The sequence below is a fragment of the Lissotriton vulgaris genome, chromosome 10, assembly GCF_964263255.1.
Source record: "Lissotriton vulgaris chromosome 10, aLisVul1.2, whole genome shotgun sequence".
In the NCBI taxonomy this organism is placed as follows: Eukaryota; Metazoa; Chordata; class Amphibia; order Caudata; family Salamandridae; genus Lissotriton; species Lissotriton vulgaris.
This window is the reverse complement of record NC_141698.1, coordinates 17,843,641-17,861,017: the sequence shown is the minus strand read 5'-3', so window position 1 is coordinate 17,861,017 and position 17,377 is coordinate 17,843,641. Positions and strand designations below refer to the sequence as shown.

The window sequence follows — 17,377 nt, the reverse complement described above, 5'->3', positions numbered from 1 at the left end:
TTTGTTAGTTTGTTTTCTGTCTTGCACTTCCTCCTCCTCCTCCTTCTTTTCCCCCCTCAGTTTTTCTTTTTTATTTTATTCTGGTCTCTCCAGCTCGGGACCAAAGTCTGTTAAGAGCATGTCCACAAAAACAAGTTGCGCCGGTGGGTCTCACCAGCTCAAATTAAGCACGGCGTGCGCTCCTTATTTACACAACACTTCCCTGGAGAAGATTAGATGTAGCAGGCTTTCTGTTCCTGTGATTGTAGCTGGCTTTTCTATTGATTAGGCTTTCCAACTACAGGTCATGCACTAAAGACAGCCTTTTGAAATCACATTCGGGAAGATGATGGGTGAGGAAGGACTTGTGCAGTCACATAGCGTCCAGGCAGTATACGAGGGTCCGCGCCGCCTGGGATAATAGAAAGGAAGGGTGTTATTATAACCATGTGCTAAATGCCTTTCTAAGATTTAAAGAAAGAGGTTTTATACAGTTTAGTTTTGCACAATGTGAATTGCACACTTAAGCGATACTTTTTAACACCGTGCTTTCTCCCCTGCAGTGACAAAGGGATGCGGTACATGGTTGGCAAGGACTGGAGGGACTTCTTTGACGTGGTCATTGTACAGGCTGACAAGCCACATTTCTTCAACGACTGCATTAAGTGAGTTTTGGGAGTGGTTGCAAAGAGCAGTCTCTGCCAGTGTCTTATGGATTGTAAACATGGAGTGCTTTATGCAGCCTTGAGCAGCTGGTGGGAAGTGGTCGTTTGTGTCCAGATCTAGTTCCCAGTGGCGGCTTTCTTGTGAGTATTCGGGTATCACAACTACTGTACTTACTTTACGGTTGTGCTTGTATGTGAGACAGGGTTGGCTTTCTCGGGGTAGAAAATACATTTAAGCCCCCTCCCCATCTACATGAAGGGGGTGGTCCCTCCAGACTCCCTAGCTGTCTCCACTGCCTACAAGCCCACCTCCAGGCAGGCCCCTGGCGATGCGCCTCCTTAGATGAGGAGAGCAAGAGAATAGACATGCTTGGTAGAGGGCGGCAGTGGGAGCAGCTAGACACTGGCGAATAGCAAGCTTGTGGGCATCCTGCCGCGTTATGATGGAGCACAGTGGAGGAACATGGAGGATCACCTTGAACCGCTCCCAGAGCAGTAATGGAAGAGGAGGGTGTTAAAGGTAGACATCTCTTCCAAAGCCAATATACATGATCCTTTAGATGCCACCAACATAGCTCCAGGGGGTAAATACATGTATATTAGGACGCAACGCCTTGCCCCGTATCTTGTGCTTTAAACACAAAGTGCAGCACCATCTTCTGCCATTTGACAGAAAATCAATGGTCGATGTCAAAGTCACCACGTTTTGCAGGCAGCAATCCAGGGGGGGTCAAAGCTCACATCAACGGAACAATGGCGGTCATACCAAAGAAAACACCAGTCCTACCACCAAGCGCCAGGGGATATAATAGGGAAGCCAACATTTGAATCCGAGGTAAGGAAGGCTTTAGCAATGTTCTTAGCGATACAAAACAGTGACTGCCTACCAATTCCCAATGGCACCCATTACCTGTCTGTGGGGTGGGCTGTATGCCATTTTCTACATCCGTGGCAGCAAATCACCCCATTCCTATCAACCCTGCCCAGCCCAAGTTCCTGTGCTTTCTGGAAAGTGGTTCAACACTCCGTCCATCATTCCCTTTGGTTTTGCTTTGTTCGCCCCAAGTTGGCAGGGTATGCCCAGACGTGAGTCCCTTACTCACTTTGCCACTGAGTTCAAGATAGCCTGGCTGATGAGGGTTATGAACCCGAAACAGGTCCCAGGATGCTTGTTTACGGTCCAGGGAAGACCTGGCTTGGCAGTTCGGGCTGGACTGCCATGAGGCACAGGGTTAGACTGATTTGCATATGGCCATGTCTGAACTGGGGTGGCAGAGTCGGCTAAAGAACAGTGATGGATTAAACCCAGATCTTTTGACTGGGTGTGAGTGTTTGATTGGTTCAGATGCTCCGTCCATCACCACCCCCCTTTTGTACCGCTTTGTTCGCCATAAGTTGGCAGGGTATGCCCAGACGTGAGTCCCTTGCTCACTTTGCCACTGGATTCATGCAAGCCTGGCTGAAGACTGCTGTAATGCCAGAAACCGGTCCTAGGAAGCTTATTTCTGGTCCAGGGAAGGCATGGCTTGGCAGTTCGGGCTGAACTGTTCCCATGAGGCACAGGGTCAGGCTTATTTGCATATGGCCATGTCTGAACTGGGGTGGCGGAGTGAGCTAAAGAATGATGATTGATTAAACCCAGATCAGTTGACTGGGGGTGAGTGCTCACAATGGTCAACACTCCGTCCATCATCCCCTTTGGTTTTGAAGTGGTCCTACCTATCAAGTCAAGGTATTACCTTTCAACGTCACCATAGACCCAAGGGTGGTATTCCCAAAATGTGGTAGTGGTACACCTTTGCCACCAGAGAATTCACATATTTCCATACGTTCATCAAGAGCAGCAGCAAGACACAGTGCCTAGCAAACGCATACTGTCATGTTCCCCAAGAGGCACATAATTTTACCTACGGGATGTTATCTTGCAGCGCTATACTAAACTATACAAGGCTGGGCATGAGGAACTTGAAAGTGTACAGAAGTCCAATGGTCACAAGCTCAAGGTACGTTAGAAGATCTAGTGTTGGTTCAGGCCAAAGTGCACCGCTCTGTGCAATAGTGAACACCTACCAACATGGTGCAAGGTAGACCTTTTCACAGACCCACTTCTGCATGTGGCCTTTACCACGGACGCCTCTCTTCTGGGCTGGGGCGTACGCTTAGCTCAACCCACAATACAAGGACTGGGGCCCCTTCAGTATCTGGGTCAATGCACCTCCTAAAGGCAGCCCTCTGGTGAAGGGGGGGAAGAGAGGGTCCCATGGACCCACCTCTGCCCAGACATCCCCCTGCAGGTGGGTGCAGTCACTCTCTGCACCCACCTGCAAGACCATCTCTAGTCGTCCTTTAAAGTGCAGGTGGGTTGCCGCCTGCACAATGAAACACTGAGCAGCTTTAAGCTGCTGCTGCGAATTTCACTGAGTACTCTGCTCCCGGTGCAGCGCAAGTTTACCCCTGCCCTGGGGCACCACATTTATTTTGATATGCACACTTTCCTTGTCTGCACCTTTTTGATATGTGCCCCGGGGAGCAAACAAGGAAAGTGTGCCTTATCCGTAATATGGCCCCAGGTACTTTAAATGGCAGTGGGTCTACTAGTTTATTTTTTGGGGGGGGGGGGGTGGGGGGCTGCAGCTTTCCTTAATTTGACCTGGTGCTTGTCCAGAGGTGAAGCTGGGAATGTTGAAAGAAGTGCGGTTCCCCTTGGGTCACAGCCAAGAGCAGCTGCAAACTACCATGAAAATACGCATGCAGTGCTTTTTGCCTGGCCCTTGTGGCAGCCTTTCTGCCGGTGTAAGTAGTAAGCTTCATCACAGCTCTGTGCCACACACTGCCTCTGGACATGGGTGGACATGTTCATCTGCCCAGGTATGGTGGCCTTCACTCTCACCACTGCCCTTATGTGTAGCATTGCATTGTGTACACAGTACTCTTCCCCTTCCCTCCAGCTGCTTTCTCTCATCCCTCCCGTCCACAAGGGCTGGCACCCCTGAGAGTACGAAAAGTTTGCGAGAGTTGAGTCTTGCAAGGTCCCCCCCTCCAATGACAAGATGGGCTGAAAATTCACTTAAGAAATAAAACATTGAGGGTCTGTAAACCTCCTGGTAGGCGAAGCTGCCATATCCAACAGAACCTGGCAGAAAAGCGAGTACAGGGACAGACGAGGGGACGCGTGGACAAGTGTACATTATGTGGCATCTCTGTTATCTGGAGCACTTCTTCAGAAATGGGCCAGCTGACAAATCTACCTGGACTGAATACATAAACCGTTGTGAAAGCTATCTCTGTTACTGGTAACCTTCTTGGATGGTCTTTTCACAGCTGCGACCCAAGGATTTTTAGCAATATGGCTACTGCAAAACCTCAGGCAATGTGTTTTTTTTTTGTGTGTGTGTAACTGTAGCATGCATGTGAAGGTGGGGGTTGAATAGCCTCGTTTTAACTGAGAATGTTTCTGGCAGCTAATAGCCCATACTCTGTCTTGCAGGCCATTCCGGCGCCTGGATGAGAATGGTGACCTACGCTGGGACAAGATCACACAGCTAGAAAGGGGCCATGTGTACAAGCAGGTGAGTTCCACGTTTTATAGCCCTTGGAGTGCTTTCCAGGCTGGTTTTATTATACATCTGTACTCCAAAGACCATCGTGTGCAATAACAAAGCTGCCTCAACCTTCTTGTTGATGTACTGAGACGCCTTTAAAAACCAAAATCCTCCGATTTCAAAAAATAGAAGCCTGCTGTTCTGACCAGTAGTTCCCACCATTGGGGGAAAACATTATAAATTTCATTTGTAAAACTAAAGTTTGAGCGTTGGCTTCCCCAGAGTGACTTATTTTTCATCACTCTGAAGCCAGATTGCATCTGGTCAGACTTAATTTTAGATTGTGTTTTTTCTTTTTTTTTTCTCCGACACCTGCTGCTGTAGATCACATACTTACCGCAGATTTGTCACCCTTGGAATATCCCCAGGCACCCGGCTGGAACCAGGAACTTGCATAGGGGCAGTGCTCCATGAGCAGTAGGTAGTGCCGTGTGGCTCTCTGACTACGTTTTGTCTGAAAGTATCGAATGGAAGCACATATAAGTGCCACCAATACACACAGATGTCCCTTCCTTTCTTTCCGCGTCCTCATAAGGGAACTGTGCCCACTTCAGAAACTACAGGATTTAAACCATGCCAACACTGTTGCAAACAAGTCTCTTTCATGTACTGCACAAGGTATTCCTTTGGTGTTTAAACGATCCGGGAACGTAAAGCGAAGTAGTACATCCCTGTACACTGGGAGAAATCACTCAAGCCCTGGTTGATGTCTAGGTCGTGGACAGAGTTGATGGAAACCGATGTTGGCGCACATGGGTGGTGCCTATATGCTTTCATCCATTGGTAACATCAGGGCAGAACTAAGTAAACGCTGTGCCGCATGACTCCACCTACCGGCGCTCGGGATCCAGGCTGTTTGTAACTAGTAGATGGTCTGGTACCTTGGGATATTCTAAAGGTGAGGAATCTGCAGTTGGACTATCCACCAGAAAGAGTGCCACCAAAGGGAAGCAACTGGTTCTTTTTGATGTGCTGTAAATGCTGCACCGATGTATGCCCTTTCTGGCTGACTGCATGCTCCTTAGCACTGTCGAAGAAGTGTGCGAGGGCAGTGGACGTTTGTGAGCCCAGTGTACCTAGAGTTTTCTGTAAAACTGCTGGAGCATGTTTTCTTTGCATTGCTTAATCTGAGTGGACACTGCTGTCTGTAAAGATCAAGTGCAGGACTGACTGGACCAGAGGCCGAATCCCCATGTTGATGTCACTTGAAAGGGGCCATCCGTGAACGAGTCCCATTAGCGCAGATCAAAAACATAAACTTTCTGTAATGCCTGTTGCAGATTTAGAGATGCGTGACTTCTGTGCAAGTTTGAGGGGTTGGGGTGATTTCTTCTTACAGGGTAGACTGTTCAACTACGTCCCCACTGTAACATCTGTCTCAGAGGTTTGAATGTTTAAAGTTATTCTTTTCAGTCTCCAGGAGAAAGGAGTTAAAAGCTTAGTTTCTGTGTCCGAAGAAGTATCTGATCTTCACAGGATAAACACCAAGCTGTGCCCTAGATCCACCAAAGAACATTCTTAGGAGTCTTCAGTCACTCACAGGACCTCCTCCAGGCTCTCCCCTTTTCTTCTGTATTCAAGCTATGTGCCATGCTTGAGAACAGAGAAAACAGTGCAGTTCCCAGCAGCAGCAAAACAAACTAGGCAGTTTGAGGTGCTGAGCACCACACTTGGTGTGAGACATGAGAGGCCTGCTGTAAGTCGTGTGGAATTCTATCTTCTAGCTTTTATCGGTTCAGCACAGGAGTCTTTTGTGTGCCACTCTTTTCTGCCCCTTGCTTCATGCATATTCAGAGTTGGAGAGTGCTGGAGGACTCTTCAAACTGCTCATAGATGGGACTTCAGGTCTCTGCCTCAGGCTGATTAATCCCACACCATGTCCACATGGTTCAGTAACAGCCTGTCATGATCCCTGGCTGAGGATGAAGGAACAAGGCTTTTTTTTATTCCCAGCGAGTGAAGTCCACGGATACTAGTATGAACCTTTTTGTTGTCAAAGTGTTGGCCCCTCTTGGTGTATTTTGTAGAATTCTTACTGGCCTTTTTTTTTGTAGTACGTTATGTGAAGCATTTCTCAAACACAACGTGCTTTAGATGTGACTGAACGCTGTTTGGGGCCCAGTTGAGAAAAAATGCAAAATAAATGAAGCAATAGATAAAGGCATGGGAACCTGTAACTGGAAAACGTACATGTTCCGCAACAAGAGGTGCTCAGAATGGTTGTCTCAACATTAAGCTAAGCCAGTGCTTTAAATGGGCCGGTACTCACAGGTACGGAGTACTGGCACTTCAGATTTTTTTTTGCAGTCAGTACCAGCACTTTTCTGTAGCCAGGGAAGAGTACCGGTACCCTGATCCTTGGCATGGCAGGCTCATGTTGGGTTTCTGCTCCAGTGCAGGGCAGAGGCCACTTCGCTTCAGAGGAGCTTGTAATACACTCGGCTGAAGTATCCTTTTCTAGAGTAGCTGGTGAAGATTCCAGCAGCGCGCATTTGAATGTCCCCAACTGCAGGGGGGTGAGAGGGCTTGGGTCTCGCTATGATTAACAGGACAGGGTCTTTAGACAGACCCTGCATTGTCAATCAGATGCGCATCGACCATTCTGGTGAAAGTGCCATAATGACTTTCACTTTGTGTTATGATTTAATCTGTGTTTTTTGACATTAACACATTTCTCGTGTGTTGCACTCTGTGCTGCAACTGGTACAGAAGTCTCTATGTATGATGAGATTTTGACCTTAGCCCCGCCCCTAGCCCCGCCCACTTGCCACACCTCTATTTTAATGAGTTTGAGGCATGTTGGCTGCTGAATTCATATCTGTGCATAGATCGCCGCCTAGTGTTGGGTCCGGATGATTGCACATTGTTGTCCTGGAAGAGTCTTCGAAGTATCACGAGATAGGTGGCTCCTCCCCTGGACTACAGTGTGCATGGGCATCCTCTCCATCCTCAGATTGTTTTTGTCCGCCATTGGGTTCGGATGTTACTATCTTAGCTCAAGTTAGGAAAACTTTCAACAAAGCCAAAAGGCTTTCGACAGCGTCAGTATCGTTTCGTTCGGTACCGGTAACTTTGTTTCGAGAGGACATCGAGGAATCAGACGGTTTCTTTCCACACTCGACCCGATCTTCGATCTACACTGGAAAGAAGCCCATTCAAGAGGTGTCCACTTTGCAATGCAAAATACTCGCACATCGATGTCCACCCGGTGTGCAACAAGTGCCTGTCCGCGGATGACAACGAAGCCAACTGTATGGCCTGTGCCCGGTTCAGGTCGAAGAAAACTCTTCGGATTCGACGCGCAGCTCGATTGGAGTCGAAAAGGTCAGCGCCTGTTTTAGAAAACATATTCGGGACCGAAGACTAAGAGGTCGTTGATCTGGAGGATCAGGAATACCGCTCCGATCGGGCTTCGGACCATGACTCAGAGTATGAGGCCGAAGACTTAAGAGGTGCAAGAAGAAGACAAAAACGTTGTCGAAGAGGTAGGAGATGTCGCAGAGGCCCTTGGGGCCGTAGAAGATAGCTCAGGCGAGGAGCTAGGCCCAACCGGCTATACGGGGGCCGGCGATGACTCACTCAATAAGGCTCAGATCGAGGGATCGCCATTAGGCCTTACCCAAGATCTACAGTCTTGTTCTACAGCCCCGCATAAAGGCCCGGCTTCGAACATTAATAAAGAGCCATCGGTTTCCAAACCGCCATCGTTGAACCGAAAGCATCAATACCAAAGCCGAAACCGAAAGTGCAACTAACTCTGGTCGGCTGCAAGGCCTCAAACCCCTCGGAGCCGAAGAAAAAGAAAATGGCCGTCTATGCCGAAAAGCTCAAGAAGGTAATCGAACCGACGGTTGGGACACCGAAGACCAAGGTCAAGGCTGTCTAACCAACAAGGCCGACGCCGAAAGGAGTCGACACACAAAAGACTCGAACCGAAAGACTGGATCGATCCTCGGTCGAGGCCTGCGGACAAGACGAAGACTGGCTCCAAGGACCCTGTCGAGTCGGCGCAGCCAAGTCCATTCATAGCCAAGGAAGTGTCGGAGTCACTCCAACGCATCAAGGATAAGGCAACAGCGGTCGGGCCAAAGAAGGCCCCAACAGCAAAGCTGGTCGGAAACGTTCAGACCGCGTCGACACCAATCAAATTCGGGTTGCCACTGACGGTGCGTCCGAAGATGTTCGAACCAAAAAGAGGTATCGGCGCAATTAAAAAAAAATTCGACGGAAATGGAGGCTACAGAGGAGCCTGAAGAACAGGAGTCGAGGCAATTCATCGACTCAGAAACTGGTAGACTGTCCATATATAAAAGGAAAATAATACCAGAAACTCCCATGGAGTCATATAAGATTCGCTTGAAGAAGAGGGTTTCAACAACGTCACCGGTTCTTCTGGAACCCCTCCATTCCTATGGACAAGAACATCAAAATTTTTCATCCACATACTCAGATTTGGATGCAGGGGATGACTAACATGAAGATGACCCTTATCATGTGGACACTGATCCCGATGATCAAAACCAACCATGGGCAGACCCGGCTGACCCAAGGGATCCGCAGACTGCCCCTGTCATATATATATATATATATATATATCATACAAGTTGTCCTGTCGCAGCGGGAGCGCTTGTCAGTCGGTGCCAGCGATGGGACCAGGGCAGTGTCCCAATTCATGAATTACCAAAAACTCGCTGCACACACCTTGATATTTGTTGCAGTTTCTTTATTTCAAAACGTGACAAACACCTACGCGTTTCGAACCGTAGTTCCTGTTCACGGTAGCTTGCATGTGTGGTCCCTTCATTATTTCTATACATTACAGCCTCTGAGCACGCCCCTGATTGATTGAGGCATGCTGGGACATGTAGTTTTGACTGATGTTTATGCCATTGTGTTTCTGTTGATGTCGCGGGTTTTTGCAGCATTGGGGCGGTGTTTGACGTTACTGCATGAAAAGCGTGTCCCCAGTTTACTAGGACTATAGCGCTTTGTGACGCTCGTGATTACACGTGCGTATATAATCAGCTCTCTGTTTACCTGAGAGTTGATTGCAATGCGTAACTGTATGGACTGCCGTCCACTGGACAATAAAGGGCTGAGTGCCCTACGTCCCCAATGCTTGCAGCTGCTCACGACATCTACATTTTTAACATAAGATATTGGCAACACTTAATTGTCAAACGAAATATAACGATATATAACTCAGTTGTCGTAACTGTGATTAGCAACAAGAAACTTGATGTTCGAGGCATATGGGCTGCAGATGGTACATTATGAATAGATCGCCATCTGGTGTTGGGCTCGGATGATTGCACTTTGTTTTTCTCTTGGAGAGTCTTTTGTATGTTGGTGACTCCTCCCTTAGTTGGTAGTGCGCATGGGCATCGGCTCCATCCTTAGATTGTTTTTTTCCGCCATCGGGTTCGGATGAAGATCGAGACGCTCCAGATCAACTTCAGAAGAAAGTGATTTTTCGGCGCGTATTCCCTTTCCAATTCGACGGTATTGTTAGCGAACGCGTTCTTTTCCATTCCGACGCGTTACAAATTCAAAATAGAAGAGAAAAACTTGGATCTACGTCGAAGAACAGGAGACCTTTCTCGACGCAGTCAAGCCCGGAGTCCATGGAAAGGACTCCATTCAAAAAATGTCCATTGTGTGGTGCTAAGTTCCCACACAAGGACCTACACGAGGTGTGCAACCTCTGTCTATCGCCTGAACACGAATCCAGGGACTGCGAAGCCTGCGCAGCATTCTCCTCCAAGCTAACGATTAGAAATCGTCGAGCCCGAAGACACGAGGCTTCCAGAATGCAGGCGGAGGCAATCCCGGAGCTGTTCGGAGACGAACAAATCGAGGAAGAAGAGGACCAGTCTGGGTCGGAAGGGGACCAGTCGGAGGTTGAAGAACTCTTCGAGCAACAAACCGTGAGTGACGACGTCCCCTTACCGAAAAACCGACCCCGTGCGGTAACGACCCCGCCCTCGGGCCCGGTCAAACCGCTGAAAAAAGTTTCCGACGCCCCGCCTTCGGGCCCGGCAACGAAACCGAAACTGAAACCGAAACACTCGGAATCCCACCACGTCGGATCCGAGAAAAGGGCGTCATCGACTTCGACACCGAGGCTGCATACAAAGGAGAGCTCGGTATCGAAACATTCCATGTCGAAAAAGAAATATGACGTATCGCCCAAAAGACACTCGATACCCAAAAAGTCGGAATCGAGCAGACATTCGGTGTCAAACAGAAAGATCTGAAGATCGAAAACAAAAACAGCTCTCGGAACCAGGACCCTCGGTACCGATTCAAGAGCAACAAACAGATCCCAAACAAAAGATCTTGTTTATTGGCCCACAGACTGGGAAAGTGGTCACGAAGAAGAGAAAGAGTGAACAGTCAGAAGATAAACCTCTTCCTTCAAAAAAGAGAACAATGGGGACGAACATAACTCCTCCTGCTTCTCCTCGTCCTAGAGACACACCCTCTTCTCCTATTCCTCACAATAGGCCACATATTCCTACACCCTCCACACCAAGACCAGCTACACCTCAATCAGATGTAGACAGTGATATAGGGGAGGGAGAACCTCAAGGGGATGACGAATCTATCCAAGATGAGGAAGATCCATGGGAAAATTACGATGTAGGGTCAGATGAGGACAACGACCCAGAGCTATACCCCTCAAAGCCTTCACCACCTGATGATAACACAGGTTTTGTGCAGCTCATTAATAGGGCAGCAAAATATCACAAACTAGATATGCACACAGAACCTCAGATAGAGGATTTCTTGTTAGAGACTCTACCTAGTGCACAGAGAACATCAGGTACTCTTCCTATGCTAAAGGGTCTTCTCACTCACACAGAAGAAATATTCGAAAACCCAGTGAGAGCCAGGGTGTTAAACCCAAGAATCGATAAGAAATACAAAGCGGCTCCAAAGGACCCAATATTTATTAGAGGGCATGTACCTCTAGACTCGCTGGTGGTCTCAAACGCTCGTAAAAGAGCAAACTCATTATCTACAGGAGAGGCTCCGCCACCAGATAAAGAGTCGAAGTTAATAGATGCATCAGGCAAAAGAGTAGCATCACAGGCAGCGAATAGCTGGCGTATAGCTAATACACAAGCACTACTCGCACGTTACGACAGGGCACATTATGATGAGTTAGAAAAACTTCTCACACATCTTCCAAAAGAACATCAGAAGAAGGCAGACCAATTAATACAGGAAGGTAAAATAATAACCAATACTTCCATTAAGTGTGCATTAGACGCAGCAGACACTGCAGCAAGGTCTATTAACACTAGTGTCATGCTAAGAAGGCACGCGTGGCTTAGAATCTCAGGATTCAAACAAGAAGTTCAAACAGCCCTACTGAACAGACCATTTGATCAGAAGACATTGTTTGGTTCAAGTACAGACGAGACATTAGAAAAGATGAAGAAAGATACAGAAACGGCTAAGTCAATGGGAGCATTGCAACAGCCAACGCACAGAGGTTCCTTTCGTAGATCCACCTATAGAGGGGGCTCAAAAAACACAGGAACAAATCAGCAATCCACATCTTTCACACCAACATCACCCAGAGGTAATTCAAGAGGTAATTACAGAGGTAACAACAATAAGGGTAGAGGCCGCGGAAATAATAACAACCGCAACGCCTCAACACCAAAACAGTGACTTCATAGATCTCCCCCCAGACCACATAACACCGGTCGGGGGACGTCTATCACAGTTCCTACCTGTCTGGGAAAACATCACGTCAGACAAGTGGGTGAGACAAATTATCCAACATGGTTATTGCCTAGAACTCACAGCTACCCCACCAAACATCCCCCCCAAACAGCGTCCAATGAGTCAAGATCATCTGACATTGTTAAGAGAAGAAGTGCTAGCACTTCTACAAAAGCATGCAATAGAGAAGGTCCCAAAGGATCAACAAGGAACAGGAGTATACTCTCTATACTTCCTGATCCCCAAAAAGGACGGGTCCCTACGACCAATATTAGACCTCAGACCTCTCAATGCTTACATAAATTCGGAACATTTCCACATGGTCACGCTCCAACAAGTACTCCCTTTACTGAAGAAAGGGGACTTTCTTTCTACACTGGATCTAAAAGACGCTTACTTTCATATCCCAATTCACAAAGCCCACAGAAAATACCTAAGGTTTGTGTTAAAAGGACAACACTACCAGTTCAAGGTCCTTCCGTTCGGTGTCACAACAGCACCGAGAGTTTTCACAAAATGCCTAGCTGTGGTGGCAGCACACCTAAGAAGACAACAAATACATGTCTTCCCATACTTGGACGATTGGCTAATAAAGGCCAAATCAAAGGAGGAATGTCTTCACAACACACAGAAGACAATTCAACTGCTGCACCACTTAGGGTTTACGGTGAACTACAAAAAATCACACCTGCAACCAAACCAGATCCAGCAATACCTGGGGGCTACAGTAGACACAGAAAAGGCAATAGCATACCCCAACCCAATCAGAGTACAGACAATGGTCGGGTTAATACAAAGATTTCAACCACAACACTCACTACCAGCACGAGTGTTTATGCAACTATTAGGCATGATGTCCTCTTGCATACTGCTAATACCACATGCCAGACTACAAATGCGCCCACTACAAGAGTGTCTAGCGACACAGTGGAATCAGGCTCAAGGTCAGATTACAGATCTGGTGTTGGTAAACGACCGGACGTATCGCTCTCTGAAGTGGTGGAACACAGAAAACATTTCCAAGGGACGGTCGTTCCTAGAGCCAATTCCACAAGTAATAATAACAGCGGACGCATCGCTCTCCGGATGGGGAGCGCATATGGACAAATACACAGTACAGGGGAAGTGGAGTGCGCAGCAAAAGAAACTGCACATCAACTACCTGGAACTATTGGCAATATTTCTAGCACTAAAAGCTTTCCAAATGCAAATAACAAACAATGCAGTCCTGATCAGAACAGACAACATGACTGCAATGTATTATATTCAAAAACAGGGGGGGACACACTCTCTCCAACTGTCCAAACTAGCACAGGACATATGGAGATGGGCCATTCCTCAAAAAATCTACCTGTTAGCGGAGCACCTACCAGGAATTCAAAATCAAATAGCAGACATCCTAAGCAGACAGTCAGAACAAGTTCACGAATGGGAACTGCACGACCAAATACTACAGCCATTCTTCCAAAAATGGGGGCAACCAGAGATAGATCTGTTTGCAAATCATCAGAACGCAAAATGCAAACAATTCGCATCCAGGTACCCACACCAAAGGTCCCAGGGCAATGCACTGTGGATAAATTGGTCCAACAAATTTGCTTACGCGTTCCCTCCTCTACCACTAATTCCATTACTGGTGAGGAAACTGCAGCAACACTCAATGACAATGATACTAGTGGCACCCACGTGGGCAAGACAGCCGTGGTTCACCACGCTGCTACAACTCTCACAAGTACCACATCAAAAGCTAAGGTTATTACCCATGCATCTTACACAGAACCATGGAGAAATAATGCACCCAGATCCCAAACAACTGAACCTAGCGATCTGGCTCCTGAGGTCATAGAGTTTGGGTATTTAGATTTACCACCAGAATGCATGGAAATCATTAAACAGGCAAGACGTCCTACCACGAGAGCATGCTATGCAGCAAAATGGAAGAGGTTTGCTATACACTGTAACAGTAAGCACATCAACCCTCTGGACGCATCCACTAAACAAATCATTTGCTATTTATTACACTTACAGCAATGTAATCTAGCATATACCTCTATTAGGGTTCATCTAGCAGCCATAGCGGCATACCTACAAAACAGGAAACACCTGTCACTGTTTAAAGTACCAGCAATTAAAGCTTTCATGGAAGGACTCAAAAGAGTCATTCCACCAAGAAGACCACCTTCCCCAGTCTGGAATCTCAACATAGTGCTTACCAGACTAATGGGGCCACCCTTTGAACCTATGCATAGGTGTGAAATACAATTCCTCACATGGAAGGTGGCCTTCCTCATAGCTATCACGTCACTTAGAAGAGTAAGTGAACTGCAGGCTTTTACGATTCAAGAACCATTTATGCAGCTACACCAAAATAAAGTGGTTCTTAGAACAAACCCAAAATTCTTACCAAAGGTTATCTCAGCATTCCACATCAATCAGTCAGTGGAATTACCGGTTTTCTTTCCAAAACCACAAACAGTAGCGGAAAGAGCCCTACATACACTGGATGTTAGGAGGGCCATATTGTACTATATAGAGAGAACACAAACTTTCAGAAAGACAAAACAGCTATTTGTTGCGTTTTCTCCCACACATAAAGGCAATCCCATCTCCAAAGCGGGCATTGCCAGATGGATTGTAAAATGCATTCAAATATGCTACTTAAAGGCAAAGAGAACATTAACTGTTCCTCCTAGAGCTCACTCTACACGTAAACTAGGAGCATCTATGGCATTTCTGGGAAACATTCCACTAGATGACATATGCAAAGCGGCTACCTGGGTTACACCGCACACTTTCACAAAACACTATTGTGTTGATGTGCATGCAACACAACAAGCTAGAGTGGGACAAGCAGTATTAAAAACATTGTTTCAGACAGTTGCAACAGACACGGGCGACCACCGCTAGGGAGAGAACTGCTGTATAGTCTATTCATAATGTACCATCTGCAGCCCATATGCCTCGAACGGAATATGCTACTTACCAGTATGCATCTGCTCTTGGCATAGAGGGCTGCAGAGTGGTACATGCCCTCCCAGCCTCCCCGGAAACCTGTGTCTGTTCCAACATTATCTTATTTAGATACACTTACATGGGCACTCTTATCTGTATTCTACTATACTACTCCATCTAACCCTACTATGGCAAAACAATCTAAGGATGGAGCCGATGCCCATGCGCACTACCAACTAAGGGAGGAGTCACCAACATACAAAAGACTCTCCAAGAGAAAAACAAAGTGCAATCATCCGAGCCCAACACCAGATGGCGATCTATTCATAATGTACCACTCTGCAGCCCTCTATGCCAAGAACAGATGCATACTGGTAAGTAGCATATTCCTTACCACCAGAATGCATGGAAATCATTAAACAGGCAAGACGACCTACCACCAGAGCATGCTATGCAGCAAAATGGAAGAGGTTTGCTATACACTGTAACAGTAAGCACATCAACCCTCTGGACGCATCCACTAAACAAATCATTTGCTATTTATTACACTTACAGCAATGTAATCTAGCATATACCTCTATTAGGGTTCATCTAGCAGCCATAGCGGCGTACCTACAAAACAGGCAACACCTGTCACTGTTTAAAGTACCAGCAATTAAAGCTTTCATGGAAGGACTCAAAAGAGTCATTCCACCAAGAAGACCACCTTCCCCAGTCTGGAATCTCAACATAGTGCTTACCAGACTAATGGGGCCACCCTTTGAACCTATGCATAGGTGTGAAATACAATTCCTCACATGGAAGGTGGCCTTCCTCATAGCTATCACGTCACTTAGAAGAGTAAGTGAACTGCAGGCTTTTACGATTCAAGAACCATTTATGCAGCTACACCAAAATAAAGTGGTTCTTAGAACAAACCCAAAATTCTTACCAAAGGTTATCTCAGCATTCCACATCAATCAATCAGTGGAATTACCGGTTTTCTTTCCAAAACCACAAACAGTAGCGGAAAGAGCCCTACATACACTGGATGTTAGGAGGGCCATATTGTACTATATAGAGAGAACACAAACTTTCAGAAAGACAAAACAGCTATTTGTTGCGTTTTCTCCCACACATAAAGGCAATCCCATCTCCAAAGCGGGCATTGCCAGATGGATTGTAAAATGCATTCAAATATGCTACTTAAAGGCAAAGAGAACATTAACTGTTCCTCCTAGAGCTCACTCTACACGTAAACTAGGAGCATCTATGGCATTTCTGGGAAACATTCCACTAGATGACATATGCAAAGCGGCTACCTGGGTTACACCGCACACTTTCACAAAACACTATTGTGTTGATGTGCACGCAACACAACAAGCTAGAGTGGGACAAGCAGTATTAAAAACATTGTTTCAGACAGTTGCAACAGACACGGGCGACCACCGCTAGGGAGAGAACTGCTGTATAGTCTATTCATAATGTACCATCTGCAGCCCATATGCCTCGAACGGAATATGCTACTTACCAGTATGCATCTGTTCTTGGCATAGAGGGCTGCAGAGTGGTACATGCCCTCCCAGCCTCCCCGGAAACCTGTGTCTGTTCCAACATTATCTTATTTAGATACACTTACATGGGCACTCTTATCTGTATTCTACTATACTACTCCATCTAACCCTACTATGGCAAAACAATCTAAGGATGGAGCCGATGCCCATGCGCACTACCAACTAAGGGAGGAGTCACCAACATACAAAAGACTCTCCAAGAGAAAAACAAAGTGCAATCATCCGAGCCCAACACCAGATGGCGATCTATTCATAATGTACCATCTGCAGCCCATATGCCTCGAACAGATGCATACTGGTAAGTAGCATATTCCTTACAAGTTATGAGATGTGTAGTTCATGAGAGTATGTCATAATCAAAAAAGGAATGTACTACTAAAAAACTTATATAATGCTGGGTGCAATTTAGTCTGTAACATAGTTCTCATAAGTGAACATAAAGTTCTTCATCGCTGTTGAGGCCAGCAGGCTGTTTAGTTTTGAACCTCATGATTAGTTTTGACTCAAGCCTTCTCAATTTTTGAATGCGATTGCCTCCTCTTTCATGCTGTGGTACACTTGCGAGTCCGAAGTATCTCACATCCAGCCACGTTTTGTTTTCATGATTTGCCAGATGTTTCACAATTGCATAGGAGTGATCATTGTTCTGAATGGCTCGAATGTGTTGAAGTATGCGTGTTTTTATAGAACATGTTGTGCTGCCAATGTAGGATTTGCCACAGTAACATTGGATCATATACACAACAAAAGACGAGTCACAATTGATGTTGCTTCTAATTGCAAAGTTTTTACCAGCCGCATCTTTAAGATTTTTGATGTTACGTCCTATCTTGCACGCTTTGCAGATTGCACATTTGTTAAATCCTTGTTTCCTAATATCAAGCCAAGA

The 17,377-nt window shown here is 46.5% G+C and overlaps 1 protein-coding gene across 1 annotated transcript in view; it reads left to right on the top strand.

Moving 5' to 3' along the window:
* Positions 1-17,377, top strand: part of NT5DC2 (5'-nucleotidase domain containing 2) — a 184,223-nt gene that overhangs the window by 116,226 nt on the left and 50,620 nt on the right. Inside the window, exons 9-10 of the mRNA XM_086940247.1 lie at positions 543-644; positions 4,132-4,213. Coding sequence (XP_086796373.1) covers positions 543-644; positions 4,132-4,213 — 184 coding nt within the window. The remainder of the gene's footprint in view (positions 1-542; positions 645-4,131; positions 4,214-17,377) is intronic.